At 47.7% G+C, this 20,286-nt stretch overlaps 2 protein-coding genes across 2 annotated transcripts; both read left to right on the top strand.

The window, feature by feature from the left end:
• Positions 1-8,573: 8,573 nt before the first annotated feature.
• Positions 8,574-10,238, top strand: PtA15_5A509 (uncharacterized protein; the record flags this gene model as incomplete). Its single annotated transcript, XM_053169278.1, has 2 exons — positions 8,574-8,797; positions 8,912-10,238. 2 exons carry the CDS (start codon positions 8,574-8,576, stop codon positions 10,236-10,238), a joined length of 1,551 nt encoding a protein of 516 aa, XP_053020491.1.
• Positions 10,239-18,816: 8,578 nt separating this feature from the next.
• PtA15_5A508 (uncharacterized protein) lies at positions 18,817-19,284 on the top strand (the record flags this gene model as incomplete). Its single annotated transcript, XM_053169277.1, has 3 exons — positions 18,817-18,988; positions 19,069-19,160; positions 19,225-19,284. 3 exons carry the CDS (start codon positions 18,817-18,819, stop codon positions 19,282-19,284), a joined length of 324 nt encoding a protein of 107 aa, XP_053020490.1.
• Positions 19,285-20,286: the final 1,002 nt, after the last annotated feature.

The raw sequence follows: 20,286 nt of genomic DNA, 5'->3' as shown, positions 1-20,286 counted from the left end.
GTCGTGTGTCAAGAATGGTATAGCTAGAACTAGCATTAAATCTGCATATGTTGGCCCCAAAATTCAACCACTAGTCTTGCGAGGTTCCTTGCGGCCTCCTTCCTGTGCCTTCTCAAGACTATCTACACATTCCGTAATGGTTGGTTTGGGTGAGGAGCTCAGAGGAGCTCACAGACTTATGAAACGGTCCACAGTCATCCCATGGATGAAAAACAGATTCCATGCTCTGGTAGATTACAAGAAAGCTGCTGCTTGATCAATCTTCTGATATTCATCTGTATGGTCTTTTGGTAGGCAGAGGACCCTGGAAACCCCCTATAAATGGGGGTAATGAAAATGTATGAATTTATTGGCAAAAACCCAAAATGGTAGGTACAAAAATAGTATGAATGGGATTTTTTGGCCTCAATGGTAAGCATTTCAAGTGTATGAATTTTTTCCTGAGTAAGGGAGGGTAGTAACTAAGATGTATGAAATTCCTGAGAGTGCACCAGAACCCCCCCCCCCCCCCCCCTCAGCAGCAATAGCAGCAATGGTAGGCATTAATAATGTATGAAAAACTGGAAAATCCCCTGAGTGTACGCATGGAACGTGTATGAATTGAGTCAGAAAATGTATGAATTTTGGCAAAATTCCGGATTTTACATTACACCCATTTGTAGGGGGTTTCCAGGGTCCTGTAGGCAGATAAATGTTCATGCAGATCAAGTGATAGTTATGTCTCTCACCAAAGTTCAAACACCAACCCTTTATGTGATTATGGTGTTCAAAGTTGATTTATGGATGCATAAATCATAAATTAATAAAACCTTCCATGCAGAGGATCACATGAGTTTGATTATGACATGTAATCCCACTGAAAACATTTTATGGATATATGATTTACTAAAGGCCAAGGCGGCTTAGCTGCTGCAGGGCCATCCTCCCTTTCCTTCACTTTAACCCAGAGCCAATGCCACATGGCTGTTTGCTGCAGGCCAGAGTTAGAGCTGGCCTCTACTACCCGTTGGTGGGTACTAGGCACCTGTTGGAGTGTGCAGGTACCTGCTGGAGGGTGCAGGTGTCCAGTTTGAGGGGAAATTCAGGCAGGTACCCAGGTGTGAAGTGCCAGCTCTAGCCAGAGTTGGCATGCTCACTCACTTTTTTGACATGAATATTTTGAGATTACATGCCAAGGCAAACAGCATCATCCTCATAAATTGAGGAGGATGCTGAGAGCTCAACCAGCTGCAGAGAAGGGTGAGCTAAGCAAACCAAAAAATTTATCTATACGTGATCAAATTTGGCCAACCTGGGTACACAGTCACGCGCGCTGGGGGGCATGATTGAGCAGTAGTTTATTGAGAGTTGGACCTTTTACACAATTCTTGGTGCCCTGAAAGGGAGTCCAGGATTCTTTATAGCCTGAGATGCAACCTCCGTCCTATCCTTGGACACAGTTGCAGCAGCCTGGTATTGGCAAAAGTCCTATTCTGGGAATTGGCAAGGCCCAGAAGAACATGCTATCCCAGGACATGTTTGCAGTTTCCCAGAATTGGTGAACATCTTCTTCTGGAAATGTGTAGGGCTGGTATTAATTCCTGGGAGAAGAATAGCATCCTATCCTGGGAAACAGTGCCAGTTTCCCAGATTTAGAGGATGTCCTTGCAGTACTGTGAAAAAACTCAAGAAACTGCTGCCAGTTGACATGCAATATTACAAAGGCACCTTTTTAATACTGTATGTCAACTGGTAGCAGTTTATTGAGTTTTTTTCACAGTGTTGGATTCCCATTCTTTTAGGGGAAATTTACATGATTCAACTTTATGAAGGGGATGCTTCCATAGTTCAATGGTATGGAAAAGGGAATGCCAACATTTGTGGTACATTTGGAAGTGTACGCAGACATCAGGGGGGAAAGAGAAAGTTAGATATCAATGGAGATACTTAATCCGGAAAAGGAAGAAAGGATACCGCTTGGCTCTTGCTTGGCACCAATTTCTTAAAGAGCTAAGTGGTCCAGGTCATTCTGTACCTGTAATTTTATTGTACAGAAGTTTGATATGCTGCCAAATTGTTTTTGGGGGTGTGCCATTTGGTCCGCTTAACTTTAAACTGTTAATTTTAGGGGGGGGGGGGGGGTAGTGAATGTTGACTGGTGCCTGGCACCACTTGGTGGGTACCAGGCAGTGCCCAATGTAGTGACGGGTACCCATTTTCTTGGTAAAAATGAGCCCATGGGGGAACCAGGTAGCCCTGGACCAAGGCCATCAAGAGGGATAAGTAATGACCAGCAACATACAGTCCCTCAATGGCCATGGATAGCAGCTTGGATGGCTGCTGAAACTACAGGCCATTGAGGGTGCTGTGTAAATACTCCTCTTGACAGCCGGTGGTGACTGGCCACTTGAGAGGAGTACATATATACTCCTCTCTAGCCAGTGTAGGACCAAAAGTGGTTGTGAAACCCTTTTGCTGAACGGAGAAGGGGATGGTGGAGTAATCAATGTGTGTGATATATAGAGTTTTAATGAGTGTTGGTGATGAATATGTGAAGAGGGGGAATCAAACTGAGGTTGGGTGAGGTATTGTTATCAATTTTAAGAGTGGGGATGGAACCCGGGTTGGCTCAGGTGAGGTGTGAAGGGTGTGGGAGCACTATGCTTCAACCAGGATTGGAACCAAGGACAGGGTACTGGCACTAGACACTAATTATGCTGTTATCAATTTCAAGAGTGGGGATGGAACCTGGGTTGGCTCAGGTGAGATGTGAAGGGTGTGGGAGCACTATGCTTCAACCGGGATTGGAACCAAGGACAGGGTACTGGCACTAGGGACTTGTTATGCTGACAATGAGAAAAGTGTGCTAGACTTTTATTTCACTTGTAAGGGTTGATACAAAATTGTAGGTAGTATATAATTGGCTGTGATGTGGAGTGATATGGGGTGATGGGGGGAACTGCCATCATCATGGGGCACAAATGACTGAAAAGAGGCCTGCTTTTATACCTGTGGGCAAGGGATTTTGGCTCCAGGGGGAAAGGCTTTGGTGGGCTAAATAGTTCATGGGGTACATCGGACATCCCTACAACATATAATTCAACAGGAGCACAGCCTCAAAGGGACCTACCCTAGGGTGCTACCTACAACAGAAAGGTTACAGCCCCACAGGGTATTATACATACAAGAAACATTATGCATATGTAATTCAAAGTCAGCTTTGAAGGAAACAGGCGGAATACCCAATCCCCAATGCCATGAAAGGCTGAAATTTGTGCAACTCCTAAACACAGAGAGAGAGGGGTCATTCCAGTGGGTGAATATAGGCTATTTTGTGTGAAAAGTCCATTCTGGAGTAAAATTTACCATATCTGCTACTTATAAAGAAGAAAAGGAAAGTTTATATATTTTTCTGTATAGACACACAGGAACAAATAGAGTGTTCAAAATTGATTTTTGAATATCATTTTACATGAAATCTCAAAGTTTTGAGAGGTGCTTGAAATGAAGAGAACCCTCAACTTTCACCCCATCAAAAGTTTGGACATGTAGATCTTATGATTTTATGTAGAAAGCGGTTTGAAAATCAATTTTGAACACCACAAAAGACAACGCCAGGCAGAAACAAGTGGCTAGTTTTTTCCCTGTATTTTTGTGACAACACAAAAAAAACAGGATTTCATTTCTGCCCAGTTTCATCCCTGGAGTTACGCAAGGACAAAACTGGGCTGTTAATGCCCAGTTTTTTCCTCAGGCAGTGTTAGCATAGACAAAAGCTACACTAACAGTTAGGGTGGCTTTTTTCATGCTAATACGGTGTTGAGATAAAATTGTGATGCCTGGTAAGATTAGGTGTTAATTACGCCTCCTTTTTAAGATAACTCCGGGTTTGAATGGTTATCAGCACTGGTTTTCCACAAGGTAAATACCTCTTCAGCACTCCACAATGAGCCTGATATGATCTGCCTAGTCCACATAAGCCTTAGCTGCTCCTTTTGCCAATAGCAAAACTCTGAAAGCAAGTAAGAATGTGTTTTGGGTGGTAAAAACTCTCTGTGTTGTAGCTATACGCAAAATCTCCACAAGTAAGTCTCTAACTACAATAATTCCGTAAGATGAGTAGTAAGATAGATAGATGATGAAGAGAGAGAGAAAAGCCCCCCCAAAAGGTTCCTATTCCTCCACTCCCTTCACTCACATAAGTCCACTCCCAGCCAACATCATTTGCATCATTCCTCTCCCGCACTTGTCTAACTCCGCATGCATCACTTCCCAGCCTAGCAAATCTCCAAAGCTTCTTCTCCCGCACCCTCTGACTAGCCTCCAACCCCAGTCTCTACCTGGCGTATCCGCACCAACATCATCTGCTTTTATGCTGTCTGCTTCCACTGCCCCAGCTCACCTGGTGCTGGTCCACACTATTCAGTCCGTCTGTGAGTCCCCCCAAAGTCCTAATCCAACTGTTCTGCTAAGTCTGCTTGTCAAGAGTGTGGCTCAAACCCCGGTTCCCCCATCCCTGTGACAAGTCCCCGGTCCTGCAGCTCCCTGTTTGCTGACTTTCTGTGTGCTTTTCTCAGCAGTACATTCAAGGTTCCACTCAGTCTACATATCAGAGGCATAAGCACGCATGCTTATCCCCATTGTTTGGATATGCAGACTGAGCATTTGCTCAGCCGCCCCACTGCATTCCCACACGTGCTGCGTTGAGTGGACATTCTACACCGCTAGCCCTATATAAATTTCCACAACGGCTACACTAACACTATCCATAGTAAATTGTATTGTTAGCTACTGCCAAAAATCAACTGCTAGTGCTTTATTTGCTTTTTTTTTAGCAGTGTTAGCCAAAAAAAACTGGCCGCTGTAGGTGTTATTGCTGTACTGTTTGCAGGAGGAAAAATTCAAAATTTTATGTGTACTCACTAAAAACCTCAAGATAAAGCCAAATGGACATCAGAAACAGAATTTCAGGCCAAAACAACCCTTATCCCCCCCTGAAACCACCCTCATATCTCTACCAGATCAGAAGATACACAAATAATACCTTTTACACACCAGTCCAGGACAGTCTTGCACAGGAGTTCACACTCAAACTCAGCTCTAAGATAATTTGCATAGGATATTGGATATGGTGGATGAATTACCTTTTTTATTTTGTTTCCTTCCTTTCATTATACTCAACCAAAAGTTGGCCGCTGCTTTCATATTGCATATGTATGATACTCATGGAACCCCCTATAAGTTAGACCCCCTCTTAGATTACTAAAGGAGGCCTCTGCCTGGCATTTGTTTCCTTCCTCATGCCATCTGGCTCTCACATTGATCTATTCACCTGTCACAGTATTTGTTACACTTACTCATCACAGTCACTTGCAATTCACAGTTATACTTGGTTTCACAAATAAAACTGCCAAGCTTAGCCTGGTGGTCTTGTTTTCTGATATCAAGAAGGGCAAAGTTTGTACCTCATCCATACCTCTTGCTGTTCAGCAAAAGGGGCTCACAACACCTCTTGAGTCTTACACCACTAAGAATAACACCACCATAATTTAGCATAAAAAAGCTAACATTATGCTACACCAGTGCCAATGTTAGTGTAGCTGGCCCATTTTTGGTATAGCTGAGTTTTTCCTCCTGGTGAATTATTGCAAAATTGCCTATATATTTTCTCAACCCATCTTGGGTTTTCAATGGTGCTAGAGATGGCTGTTTTGAATCCGGATACCCGCTCGTGTTCGGGTATCCGAGGACCTTTTTTGCCTGGCATCCGCATCCGCATCCGCATCCGCTGGTGGATGCCTCCGTGTGTGAGCGGATACCCGACCCTCAAAAAGCATTTCAGAGAAGAAACAAACATGTATTACATAATTGACATGTGGTGACAGCTGATCACTCGACTGTCACCACATCCTGTACAACAGCGCGCTTGTTTTTAGCATTGGTCTCAGATATATTCTTGCGCTTTTTGAGGTATTTGTGGAGAGCAAGAGGTTTGATCTTGTTTTTCTTTGAATAGAACAACAAGGCCATACCTCTACTTACTGATTTTGGATGGAGGTTGTGTCTCCTGACGGAGACATAGTCTCGTCCAAAGCTGAACGTACGCTCCACATTGACCGTGGTTGCTACGTAAGAAATGGCTGCTGGGGGATATGTGGATCTGTGGTGTTGGCAGATTTCCGGTGTGGTGGACAGACTGGTACACGCGTGGGATCAAGTTTTGTTGCGCATGGTGCGCGCTGGCGGCCATCATTAGGTCCCGCCACTCAATAGGGGGGTTCACAATTGAAATTCACAAAAGTTTAGGACACATTTTAAGGTGTTTACAATTTTTTTTAAAAAAAATGATCAATTGAACTGAATGACCAGTAGCACATGCTGCTGTGCATTTTACCAAATTTTTAAAATTTTGTTCAGAAGGGCCTCAAATTTAGCTCCAAAGTTTTGTAAATTTCAATTGTGAACCCCCCTAATGAATTATGATTAGGTAATCTGATTGGGTCCCGCGACTCAATCAATGCTGATTAGGTAATCTGATTGGGTCCCGCGACTCAATCAATGCTGATTAGGTAATCTGATTGGGTCCCGCGACTCAATCAATGCTGATTGGGTCCTGCGACTCAATCAAAGTTATGGCGAAGCTCTCAGCCCTCAAGGCCTTCTCAAGTTCAACGGCGCAGCGCGGCGCATCCCCAAGGCGTTTCAGGATTTCTTTTCTTAGGGCACACACATCTTAGATTCTCATTTCTCATTCCCCTCCCCCAACTGCTGCCGGCCTAGCACCGGCCAGAGTTCCTCACCGGTCGGGAATTGAGAGACGCAGGATATCGGGCGACCCCCGGGGGTGGGGGGCCAAGGGTAGGAAAGCCGGTTCAGAGCTGTGCAGCTGCGTGCGGCTCACATAGACTGTAGGATGAGCGGATACCCGTTCTGCTACCCGGGTATCCGCCAGATTCTCCCAGGATCTCAGAAATCCGCATCCGCTGGCGGGTATCCGCCAGGCTGAGCGGATACCCGCCAGCGGATAGCGGATACCCACAACGGGCTCGTCAGGGCCATCTCTAAATGGTGCCAAAGGCACAGAAAAAATCAGAATTCTACAGGGAGGTATGTATTGGGAAAAATAGGGGAGTGTGAAAAATTCCCTTCCATTTGGCCTGATTCTGTAGGGGAAAACATGCAACTTTAGAGGCAAGTCCCTCCTTTGGACGTTGCTACATTCTCCTGAGGAAGGACTTGTGTTAAGTTTAGAGATTGCCAAGTGGACCCGTGGGCAGTTACCCAGGACCCATGCGTGGGTATCCGCCACATGCAGGATTTTGGGCAAAAAAATACCAGGTACCTGGATCCAAAAATAGCCACGGTCAGGCGGGTCTTCCAGGCACCCAGGTACCTGCTGTTGCGGTCACCCCGCAGGTGCTGTGCACGGGTACGGGTGTCTGAATACCACAAAAAACACTGTGGGTACCCATGTCCACTTGGCAATCTCTAGTTGAGTTTTTTTTTTTTTTTTGGGGGGGGGGTGAACTTAGTCTGTCCTCCCTTTGTGGCTGGCAGGCAGGGGCCCCTTGCCTAAAGTACAAGCCTCAAACAGCAGGGACTTGGGAATAAACGCTGGATTTTAGTGGGGAAGCTAAGGACTGCCTTGGTCCATTTGGTTAAAATTTTATTTTTATCCTATTGTGAACCCCCCTATTAGCCTGTCTCACATTAGCAAAATTTTAATTACAATCAACTGTGTTTAACATCAGTTCTTGCTGAAAGTTGGACTCCCGTGGCTGATTTAAGGTATTTTAAGCTCCCAATTTTATCAACCAGCAACATCAATTTTATTCAGGGACTTAAAAGGCTGCAAGATGAACCAGGATTATAGGGGGGGTTCACAATATAGGATAAAAATAAAAATTTAGAGCCAATTTTAAGGGCTTTATGAACAACTTTTTATTTAAAAAATGAAAAAGTTGCTCAGATTTTCAGGGAACATCCATTACTGTACATATTGCCATATTATTAAAAATTTGTTGATCAAGGCCTTAAAATTGACTATAACATTTGCTTTTTATACTAGCACTGTTCACGTAAGCTAAACATCAGCAAGATTGAAATAAAGTTTATCCCATTGTGCCAGCCAATTTGGCTGGGAAAGTATGCTGATGTATATCTCTCACATGGTCATAGATTTCTTACGTGAACAGTGCTACTATTGTGAACCCCCTGAGAATCCTTGAACAGTTGAAAAAAAAAAAAAACTTTATTTCTTGGAGGGAGTTTATTGGTGTTCTTGCAAGGGTACATATCCAGCAGCCCCATGGCGGGATTGATGGATTCTTTTTGAATGATTACCTACGCAAGATATAAGGCAAAGTAACTTATGGCCCTATCTTACCAATGAGTGATGCATAATAGGGGATTGAAGTGAAAATGAGGGTTGGCCGGGCCTGGCCCGTCAGCTTCCATGCCAGGATTGGCCGCTTGGGGGCAAGGACAGAGACCCTGCCGGGCCACCTTTCTGTAGGCCCAGTCAAAGTCTGTCATATTTACAACTTCAGGTGTCGAGTGAGCTTGGGACCCAACAATCCCAACAGCTCAGGAAGATGGAAAAACCTCGACCAGCTACTACCACACTTACTCACGAGTCATGCCATCAACAACTAGCCATCCAGCCTGACCGCATCCAACTGATCAAAGAAACAGACTCACAACCAACTCAAAAAATACAGAAAACCTTGCCATTCACCACCTCAATCTCCAAATTCGTCTTCCGGCTTCTCTCTCATGACGGAAATCGTGAAACAGGTCTAATAAACAAACTAATTGGGTTTGTTTTCGACAAACATACTCCTACATAGTGGCATAGCCGTTAATCCGAGATAGGAGATGATCTAAACTGAATCTTCTTTTATTTCCCGTTTTTCTTTGCTTCGTGTTATAGGTACCTTTCACTCTTGCTTATCAGGGAACTGGCGACTCTTGAGGATTTGTTCGTCAAATCGCCGATCTATCGACTCCTGCGCTTCTTAACACCATCGATCTTGCCCAAATCGTCGACCTATCCATTCCTACTAACACTGATCCTGGGAGGGATCCAACTAAGGAAATTATGGAAGCATCAGCAAGAGTTATTGCTCAACTTACTCGTCTCCCTTGCCCCCCTTCTCAACACTCTGCGCGTCCTGACTCACATCCAAGTCCATCACGATCGGATTCATAGCCGGACTGAGGATGAAGATTCGAGCGATCATCAAGAGCTGAGGAGATGGACGATGTACTGGCTGGTCTATTGTTCCCTCATCAATCTCGAAAGTCTCAAGATTCCCACCTACGACCTCAGCCATCTATCACCCATCATCTCCCGCCCGACGATCTACCCTAATACGATTCCCAGTCCAAAAGAGAATGTCCCACATGGCTCCTACTCCGAAAAACTGTTTTACCTCTTCAAGAACCTCAAGACTCAATCCTCAAAACATCTTTTTAATCTTTTACCCAACGTAATCAAGCCAGCAACAACATCGGAATCTCTGAAAAATATCCCTCCAAGGCTCCCAATCGAATCTTTTGATCTCCAGACGCGTCCAAATACGTTTGGTCGACCGGTCCAAGTGTTGCTGCCAGAGTATCTATTTGGAAAGGACCGTAGACTGTACGGGATCTTGAAACTGGGCTTCCTCAGATGGTGCTCGAGTGAACAGAGCAGAGGCTCCGAGATGATTTGGACCCACGTTCTAGCGCCGATCGTGAGTGTGATCGGGCGGTCTAGCTCAGGAGGAGGACAGTCTCGAACAGGTCAGATGAAGATTGTCAAGGTGACGATCAGTGCCGAAGACGACGGACGAGAGCAAGATCCGACGGACACCACGTCAGGTCCGTCTAGCATGCTGCCGCATCGACCGCCGACACGGAGCCACCCGCCCGCGAATCTACTCGAGCCTAGGCCCGAGGAGCTCCCAGAAAGTCCGGCGTCATCGTCCGTTCGCCGGATCAAGTCCGACCCGACCCCTGCCCGGTGGGAGCCCACCGGTCGACCGGCCCATGCGCTCGCTGACCCGGATGCCCGGAACATCCACAGCGATCCAGCCGAGTCGTCGCCGGCTCCCTCCACTATCCTTGATCCCAACGAAAACTCTCCGCTCTCTAAGTCATCACCTTACCACTCATCTCTTCGTCAAAAACGCGCTAATAGTCTCTCTAAACATCTCCAACCCATCGACTTCAAAACCCCCGAAAATGCCTGGGACACTATCAGCTTCGTTGGTTGATACTTTTTTTTTTTGGGGGGGGGGGGGCGGACGGGCTGGCGTGTCTTTTTTATACACCTCATGTTACCCTCACGCATCTTTTTCATATTATTTTGTAGATCTTTCTCTTTTGAGTTTTCAGTTTTGAGTTCTAAAGTGCTATGCTTTTTTGTATACCTCCCGTAGAGTTGTCATTATTATCCTACAACTTTCTTCCACTACAGCATTTGTTTTCTGTTTGGTTGGCTTGTATCATCTTTTTCGGAGGGGAGGGAGGCAACCTAAACGCGAGTGGAGGGACATGAGCGGATGATGATGGATTTCTCTTCCAAAGGAAATGGTAGGTACTGTAGGTGTGCTGAAGGTTTTGGCAAGCTTTTCATTGTTTTTATTTTTCATTTTTTTTTGTTCATCATCATTCTGTTATGAGCCGTAGCGCGGGCTCCGCAGCGCAGACTCACATGTACATAGACTACACGTACATGTCACGGACCATACTCAAGGTTTGAGAGGCTGGAGATCCAAGCCTCTTCCTCATCCTGCAATCTACCATCTTGGATCCAGAACCCCCAGAACCCCAGAACCCAGACCCCATCTTCCTCTCCACAGAACAGACCTTAACATATTGCAGGATCTACTTAACGGAGACAAAGACCAAGAACCCAACAGACCAACAAGAACCAGATTGCTCCGACTCCAAAACCTTGAACATCCAGACTCCGAAACCTTGAATATCCCGCAATCCACTCCTAGAAACCTTGAATATCCCGCTCCGACATCACACAGCAATACGATGGATGCCTCCAAAGCCGCCAAACTCCAACAACAACTGGCGGACATTACTAAGAAGGCCAACAACAAGGAGGAAAAATGCCGCCAGGCCGAGGCCAAGTTGGAGGACGCACTCCGCACTCCAAATCCACCCCCTCCCCCAACCGCAACCAAGACCCCCAAGATCGCTCAACCCAACAAGATCAATGGAGAACGCGGAGCGGTGGCGGAGACGTTTGCCCGCCAGGTTGGTATCTATATGACTGTGAACAAGCACTTGTTCCCGACCGACACAACACAAATCCTTTTTGTGTCCTTGTACATGACCGGACCCGCGGGCGTGTGGGCAGCCCCGTTCCTTGACCAGGCAGCAGTGGAACCACCCACCCTGACCTACGCGGAGTTCACGGCGGCCTTCCGGGGCATGTTTTTCTACCCGGAAAAGAAGGCAAAGGCGGAACGAGCCCTCCGAGCGCTGAAGCAGACCGGTTCTGTGGCGGACTCCACCCACACCTTCGTCCAGCACGCCTCCGCAGCGGGATGGGAAATCCCCACCCTCCTCAGCCAGTACCGCCAAGGTCTGAAGCGGGACATCCAGATGGCACTCATTGTTTCCTGCACCGCATTCACAACCATTAATGAGGTTGCTACCTTGGCCCTGGAGCTTGACACGGCAATGAGCGGAGCAGAGGCCGGAACAGCGCCGGCTAAACAGAAGATCAACCCCGACGCCATGGACCTATTGGCGTTAAACAGATGGCTATCCAACTCCAAGAAGGCCCGGATGATGCGGGAAGGACTCTGTTTCCAATGCGGAGCGCAGGGCCACATCTCCCGCGACTGTCCGACCAAGAAGGGAAAAGGCCGCGGAAACGCCAGGATTGCGGCAATGGAGGATCAGATCCGACAATTAGTGGAAGGGATGGCGGCAATAGGCGGAGGCGGACCAGCGGATAAAGGCGGAAAAGGCCGGGCCGACTCGTCAAAAAATGGAGGCGCTCAGGAATGAAGGTTGTGCCTTTCCTGAGCGCGGCGGAGTTGTCTTGTAGTATTGGTGCTAGTCAAACTTTAACCAGAAATGAAATTGAACCCAGATGTTTCATCTCTTGCACCATCACAACTCCCAGAGCCAAACCCCAGAACCCCTTACCCCCTGCCTCCTTTTACATTGATTCCGGAGCGACCCATGATGTGTTGAGCGAGTCCTATGCCGCCGCGGCGGGATTACTCCGCAACACCACCGCCTCAAGGCGGACAGTGTCGGGATTCAATGGATCCACATCCCGAGCGGCATATGAGATCGACCTGACCCTGAATGAAGAACCCTGCCCTTCAAAATTCATCATCATCCGACTGAAAGACACGTACGACGGCATCCTTGGGATGCCATGGATCCGCAAAAACGGACACCAAATTGACTGGACCACCCGCACACTCCGCTCCGACCACTCCAACATTGCAGCTGCCTCCGCAGCTTCATCCACTCCAAAAAAATCCTCAACAGAGGGCCAAGGGCCCATGATGGGGAAAGCTAGGATTTGTGACAAGGGGGTGTGTGTTTTACCGCCCCCGCAATGTGAGTTCAATAGACTACCCCCTTCCATACTCCCTGAAACGGCTGGCAAGCTTTTTGTCCCCGTAGATAGTACTCTGCACCCCGACTGGAATCCCGCCCCCCCGCAGCTGGAATAGAACCCCGCCAACCCCGCCGACAATTTTGCTGCCGCTTCGGCGGTATCGTCCACTCTGCAAACATCCTCAACAGAGGGCCAAGGGCCCATGATGGGGAAAGCTAGGATTTGTGACAAGGGGGTGTGTATTTTACCGCCCCCGCAATGTGATTCCAATAAAGTTTCTCCGCAATCATTTTCCGAAGCAGCTGGCAAGCCCCTTTCTCTCCTAGAACTGTACACTGCAGAGATTAGCACCGCCAAGACATCGTGGTCGACCTCTGCCCGGCTAGCAGCGGCGGGAAAGGCCGCTATTGCAACACGGACCGTCGAGGAACTTGTCCCGCAGTGCTACCATCGATTCATCGACATGTTCCGGAAATCCAGCGCTAAGAGCCTACCGCCACAAAGAAAGTATGACTTCTGTGTTGACCTAGTCCCAGGAGCCACACCACAAGCAAGCCGGATCATTCCGCTTTCACCGGCGGAGAACCAGGCACTCGACACACTGATTGCGGAAGGACTGGCCAGCGGAACAATCCGGCGGACCACGTCACCATGGGCGGCCCCAGTTCTATTCACCGCAAAGAAGGACAGAAACCTTCGCCCCTGTTTTGACTACCAAAAACTCAACGCACTGACAGTGAAAAACCGCTACCCCCTTCCGCTGACCATTGACCTGGTTGACAGCCTGCTAGACGCCGACACCTTCACGAAGCTGGACCTCCGCAAGGCCTACGGAAACCTCCAAGTGGCGGAGGCAGATGAGGATAAGCTAGTGTTCATCTGCAAGGTGGGGCGATTTGCTCCGCTCACCATGCCGTTTGGACCCACAGGAGCGCCGGGATACTTTCAATACTTCATGCAGGACATTCTCCTTGGACAAATTGGAAAGGACACCGCCGCATACCTGGATGACATTATGGTATACACACAGAAAGGCTCCGATCACACGGCGGCGGTCAACGGAATCCTGGAGACCCTGAGCAAGCATCAATTATGGCTGAAACCGGAGAAATGTGAATTTTCGAAACCGGAGGTGGAATATCTTGGACTCTTAATTGCGTGTAACCAGATGAGAATGGACCCCGCAAAAGTGAAGGCGGTGACGGAGTGGCCCGCACCGCGGAACGTTACGGAACTTCAGTGGTTCATTGGATTCTCCAACTTTTACCGCCGGTTCATTGACCACTTCTTGGGGAAGACCAGACCTCTACACGACCTGACCAAAGCAAAAACCCCCTTTGTCTGGGATGAAAAATGTAACTCCGCTTTCGAATGCCTAAAGACCGCCTTCACCTCCGCTCTGATACTTAAGATTGCGGACCCGTACAAGCTGTTTATCCTGGAATGTGACTGCTCCGACTTTGCGCTTGGAGCAGCCTTGTATCAAGTCTGCAACAAAGACAAAGAACTCCACCCCGTCGCTTACTTATCCCAATCATTGGTGCAGGCGGAGAAGAACTACGAGATCTTCGACAAGGAACTATTGGCCATTGTTGCCGCTTTCAAAGAGTGGCGGCAGTACCTGGAAGGAAACCCGCACCGCCTGACCGCCATTGTTTACAGGGACCACCGGAACCTAGAAAGCTTCATGACCACCAAGGAGCTCACTCGGCGACAGGCGCGGTGGGCGGAGACCATGGGTTGCTTTGATTTTGAAATCATCTTCTGCCTGGGCCGCCAAGCCACCAAACCCAATGCCCTATCAAGGAGACCGGACCTAGCCCCCGCCCCTGGTGAAAAACTGACCTTTGGACAGCTGCTGAAGCCCAATAACATCACAGAGCGGACTTTTGCGGAGATATTGGAGTTTGAATCCTGGTTTGAGGACGAATCAATTGACTTGGCGGAGGCGGAGCACTGGTTTGAGGTAGACGTACTGGGGATAAACGCGGAGCACGGAGCGGAAAATGAACTGGCAATGGCTGATGCGGAGATCATTGCAAGAATCAGAGAATTGACCCCACTCAATGCCCAACTGACCGGATGGATAGAATCCTTGAAAACCCCCACAGGTAACCGGAACAGATACACGGAGACTGATGGCATCTTGTACGACAAAGGGTGGATAGTGGTACCGGCGGACCCAGCACTGCGGACCAAGATCCTGAAGAGCCAACACAACACCAAAGCGGCGGGCCACCCAGGCCGATCCTGCACCCTTGCCCTGGTCCGACGGAGTTTTGTGTGGAACGGCCAGAAGAAGTTTGTCAACCAATACGTGGATGGATGTGATTCTTGTCAAAGAGTTAAAGCCTTGACGCAACAGCCATTTGGGACACTGGAGCCGCTGCAAATTCCGGTGGGGCCGTGGATGGACATCAGCTATGACCTCATCACAGACCTACCTGAATCCCGCTCCCACAACAGCATACTGACTGTTGTTGACCGTCTGACAAAGATGGCACACTTTATCCCCTGCAGGAAGTCCATGAATGCGGAGCAGTTAGCGGACCTGATGGCAGAGCACGTTTGGAAACTCCACGGCACTCCAAAGACTATTGTTTCCGACCAAGGGAGCATTTTCGTATCCCAAATCACCCGGGAATTGTACAACAGACTTGGCATCCGCCTCCAACCATCTACGGCGTACCATCCAAGGACAGACGGACAGTCGGAAATCGCAAACAAAGCGGTGGAGCAATATCTCTGCCATTTTGTGAGCTATTGACAGGACGATTGGGCTCCGCTCCTGGCAACGGCGGAATTTGCTTACAACAACAACAATCACACGTCAACAGGGGTGTCACCATTCAAGGCAAATTACGGTTTCAACCCATCGTACAGCTGAATTCCATTGGCGGGACAGTGTGTACTGGCGGTGGCGGAGCGACTCCGCCAGCTTGCGGAGGTACAGGAAGAACTGAAGCACTGTCTAGAAGCGGCGCAGGAGGCCATGAAAAGCCAGTTTGACCGCAGAGTGCGGAAAACACCGGAATGGAACAGTGGAGACAAGGTTTGGCTAGATGGGTGCAATATCTCGACAACACGCCCCAGCCCCAAATTGGAACACCGCTGGCTTGGACCATTCCCAATAGCTAGCAGAATTTCAACCTCCGCTTACAAACTGACCCTTCCGCTTTCCATGCAGGGAGTCCACCCAGTTTTCCACGTGTCAGTACTCCGCAAACACAAGCCCGACAAGATCGCCCACCAACAGCGGCAGACCCCGGAGCCAGTAACAGTCAACGGCGGAGATGAGTGGGAGGTTGACGGAATACTGGACAGCCGGCGGAGAGGGCGGACGACTCAATACCTTGTCAGCTGGCGCGGATTTGGACCGGCGGAAAATTCTTGGGAGCCGGAGGCAAACTTGAAGAACAGTGGAGACCTACCGGCGGAGTTTAACTCAAAATTTCTGGAGGCGGCAGCCAGGCATCGGAGGACGCGGAGAAGAAAGTGAGAGGGCAAGCTTTTTCCCACTGGGTTTTTTAATGCTGCCCGGGGACAGAATGCAGAGCCAAAAGAGGAGGATTTTTTTCTCATTGACCAACCAGAAAAGGGGGTGGCTTGGGCATTAAAGGGGAAATAATGTTATGAGCCGTAGCGCGGGCTCCGCAGCGCAGACTCACATGTACATAGACTACACGTACATGTCACGGACCATACTCAAGGTTTGAGAGGCTGGAGATCCAAGCCTCTTCCTCATCCTGCAATCTACCATCTTGGATCCAGAACCCCCAGAACCCCAGAACCCAAACCCCATCTTCCTCTCCACAGAACAGACCTTAACACATTCTTGGGAACTTATTTTCCACCCCTGTGGTCAACCCCATGCCTTCAGGTCTGTGGCCTGAGCTTCTGCAATGAAAAATCTGGTAAGTGTGTGAATTATCCACTTTGATGCAAATTGCTCCAAATCTTTATTAGTGTTCAAACCAAAGAGAGAAAATTAGAGAGCACAATATGACATGTGACAAGAATGATCAAAATTGAAACCAGTTTCAATGATTTTTTGGGTGAATGAGGTATCCACCAATTTGAAATAGAATTCAGGCAGCTGTAGGCCAAATCAACACCAACTTGACCAAATTTGTTTGATCCAATAAAATTTAAAATCATTCAAGACGGTTGCAATTTTTTTTCTCATTTTTTATCATTCCTGTCACATGCCATACTGTGCTCTCTAATTTTCTCTCTTTGGTTTAAGCACTAGTAAAGATTCTGAGCAATTTGCATTAGATTGGATAATTTTCACACTTTTCATCTTTTTTTCATTATTATCCTTGGGAGCTTATTTTCCACCCCTGTAGCCAATCCCATGACTTCAGGTCTGTGGCGCAAGCTTCTGCAATAAAAAGTCTAGTCCCAAAAACTTCAGTGCACCCACTGTACAGTGGGTGAGTGATAATTTTTGGTGCAGGGTAAATATGGGTGATAGCCAAGGTGCACCCAAGTTTCACCTGGTATGCATCTCACCTTTCACCCAGCTCACCTCCCATCTTTGGTCAAGGGTCAACACCTCACAAAACCACCTGGCAGCCTCAACCACCTTTTGATCAAAGCTCCCAATCATACCAACAAATATTGGGGCAATAATTGCTTTCTCAGGAGCTGACAGCATTGAGCTCATCTTTTTTTTCACTGCAATGCCTGTTTTTAATTTGTGTCATTGGAATTTTTTGATGAACTAAACCAGGCTGAGAACAACAGGCATAAGGTAGGGTTTGGAAGGATCATATCATTGCACACAAAGAGGCAGAGAAAGAAGAAAAAGGAAAAACAGAAAGAGACAATTGAAAGAAGGAAACTACTGTACCTGAGAGCAACAGGCACAAGGTAGGGTGAGCAAGCGTTGGGTGTGGAAGGATGAGGAAAGGGATTTTCCCCGCCCGTGGTCTCAGGTACACTACATACAATGGGTGACGTGTATGAAATGAAAAGAAAATGTGTGTAGCAGAAAAAGGAAAAAGAAGAGAGAAAAACATAGACTGTCTTAACACTTTTAACTAAGGTTGGTTGGAAAAGGAGAATATTAAGTACTTGTAATTTTAATTTTAAAATTCTGAATAGACCATGATGACAGCAAAATGCAGGCCATCATCCATGGCAAAAAAAAAATCAAGGTTGGCAAAGTCTGTGAGGTGTAGTGCGGAAAGAGTGTGCTCCACAACAAACTCATTTTGTCATGCCATGAAACTGTGATTGCAGGAAGTCCCTCTACCAATGTTATTGGGGTTGCACACGCCGCCCGCGCCCCTCTAGCAAAGTGGGTACGAGGGACTTTTGTCAAGTTGCCAGAAAGCATGCCTCGCTGCTGCGGGCGGTCTTGCGAAGCAAGCCTCCGATGGCCCTCGGCAGGAACTGAAGCTCGCTTCGCGAGTTCAGCATACCCCCCGGCCCCGGGGGGCCCGACGTCTCAAAGGCCCTTGTTAAGTTCGGAGCCGGAATGGGTGACAACAACCTGGGTTGAGTCCCAAAACAGGAAGAGTATAAATCGGCTCCTCTCTTATCACTTTCTCTTCAGACTCCTCCTCCTCCAGCGACGGGTCTGAAAACCTTACAAAAAACACCTCGCCGGCAAGATGTTGGTTCCAGGTCGCATGAAAAAAGGGCTGCCAGTGCTGGTGATGCCTTCACATAGCACGTAGGCCTGATGAGTTGAGCAGTATCACCAAATTAATCTGCCGCGCTGGAAAACTGGCAAGAAATGATTTTACTCGGTAACGTGCGAGCCTAACAAAGCCTCTCAGTGAGAGTCCCAAAGAGGCAGCCCCGCGGCAGGATCTCTGACTGAACAGAGAACGGAAGGCAGCACTTCGTGCGAGGCGCATTGCACCCCTGCCCCCGGGCAGGTGAGGGACTCGTGCCAAGGTTGTGTCATGTGGCGGAGCGAGGAGTTTATTTTTTGTCTTGGCCTTGATTCGTAATTAGCTGTACCCTGCTGTTGTATCAGTACATGGTACTGTATGTGTTTACCTCTGGAGCTACATAGCTACCCAACAAGTTAACAACTAAAGACGGGAGTTCTTATCGTAACCAAGCACGTGGGAGGTACAGTAAACATATCCGTATCACTGTTGCCCCAGCGTGAATCATGCCTGGCCGCATTCCTCCAACTCCAACGTATAAAAGTGTTTTTAAATAGCGTAGGAATCTACATAGCTTGACGCGTTTGCACATTCAAATTCGATTCTCCACCTCAACAGTCTACAATGCTTTTATCCAACTTGGTTCCTGTTTTGATCGCGATTCTCATTCAAGATCAAGCTTACATCCAATGCTTTTCGTGTTGTGGAGAATACTCGATTGCTGCCTGTGGCCGCTATCTCATGGGCACCGGATCACAGGCCAACGATCCTGATCAAGACAATTCTGGCATCATTCGTAAGTCACATCTCCATTTCTGATTCACGGTGGCAAGACTCAAGCTTATGTGTATTTGTTCTTATTATCAAACCTTCTAGTCCTAAGCGCCCGTGCGGTGGACGACGAGTTCACCTGCGATGATCCCAATTCTAAACGTCAAGTTCAAGCTTGCTGCCAACCAGGAGTGAAAGTAGGTGTCAACTTTTGTGACGGGGCCTGTAGAGAGATCAAGACCTGATTTTTTGCAACTACAGCTTGACGGGACAGTACTTGGTCTTAGCGATTTCGAAGATAACTGCCAAAAACAAAAGTGACCGTAGGATTGTGAATCCAAACCGCCAGTCTTTCGATCCTTTTCTTGTGAATTTTTTTTTCTCCTCATTCCAGCTTCAGGAGTCGAGCTCTTTGTCGAAATCATACCACATGAGACTCTACTCGTGGTGTGATGAAGGAAAATTGTGGTCAGACTGGTCTGAATTATTTTGTATGACATGACATGCATCTTCTACAGAGCATTTCACATGTTGTCCTCCAATTCAACATAACGTTCCTTACGTTGCGCAATCTTTTCAAGGTCAACAAGCAGTCTAAAAGAAAGTGTTGAATACAAAATATGAATGTAGATCCTTCATCTTTGGTCGGTAACTCGGTTACCATTACCAAGTTTCGTGTAACGATACCAATGACTATAAAACTTTCCTCTGCAGGTAGAGGTCCATAGCTACCAATGATGGACAGATTAAATACATATCTCATTTTCCAAAATACTATCCCTACTTTTTTTGGATACAGAAATGACCCGAAAAGACATGGTTGCCTGAGGGGCAAATTGCAGGCAAAAATGTGGTATGAATCAGGCTGGTCAAACCTGAGCGGGTCTCGTGGCTGGCATTGGTAAATTCCGCTTCCTCCAGAAGAAGCTCCCAAAGTTGGTGGACGTTGGGTAAAACCGCTTCAGTACTCACGGTAGTGGTTGCGGTGGCCAACTTATTGTTGAATTTTCTGGGGTTGTTGCTCTGATTCCGGAGCCATACTTGGATGCATACTTTGCAAGTAGAAATGATGCATGAAGAAATCAGAAAAAGTTTGGCTGGAGCAAGAACCTACCCTAACTATTAAAGTCCCTCTATTGGAAGGGGGACGCCGTCCCGCAGTGACTCTCCGAAAGCAAGAACTGTCCGGAGAAACTTGGTGAGTATTGACGGTTGCAGTGTGCGCCGCAGCTCGCCGCAGAATTTCAGCTGAATGTGTTTTAGGGCCTGTACCATAGTGGCTCAAAAAGCTGTTTTTCGGCCGGAAAACGACTTTCCTCACGA

This window comes from Puccinia triticina, chromosome 5A, assembly GCF_026914185.1.
Source record: "Puccinia triticina chromosome 5A, complete sequence".
NCBI lineage: Eukaryota > Fungi > Basidiomycota > Pucciniomycetes > Pucciniales > Pucciniaceae > Puccinia > Puccinia triticina.
This window is presented reverse-complemented; position numbering and strand designations above follow the sequence as displayed.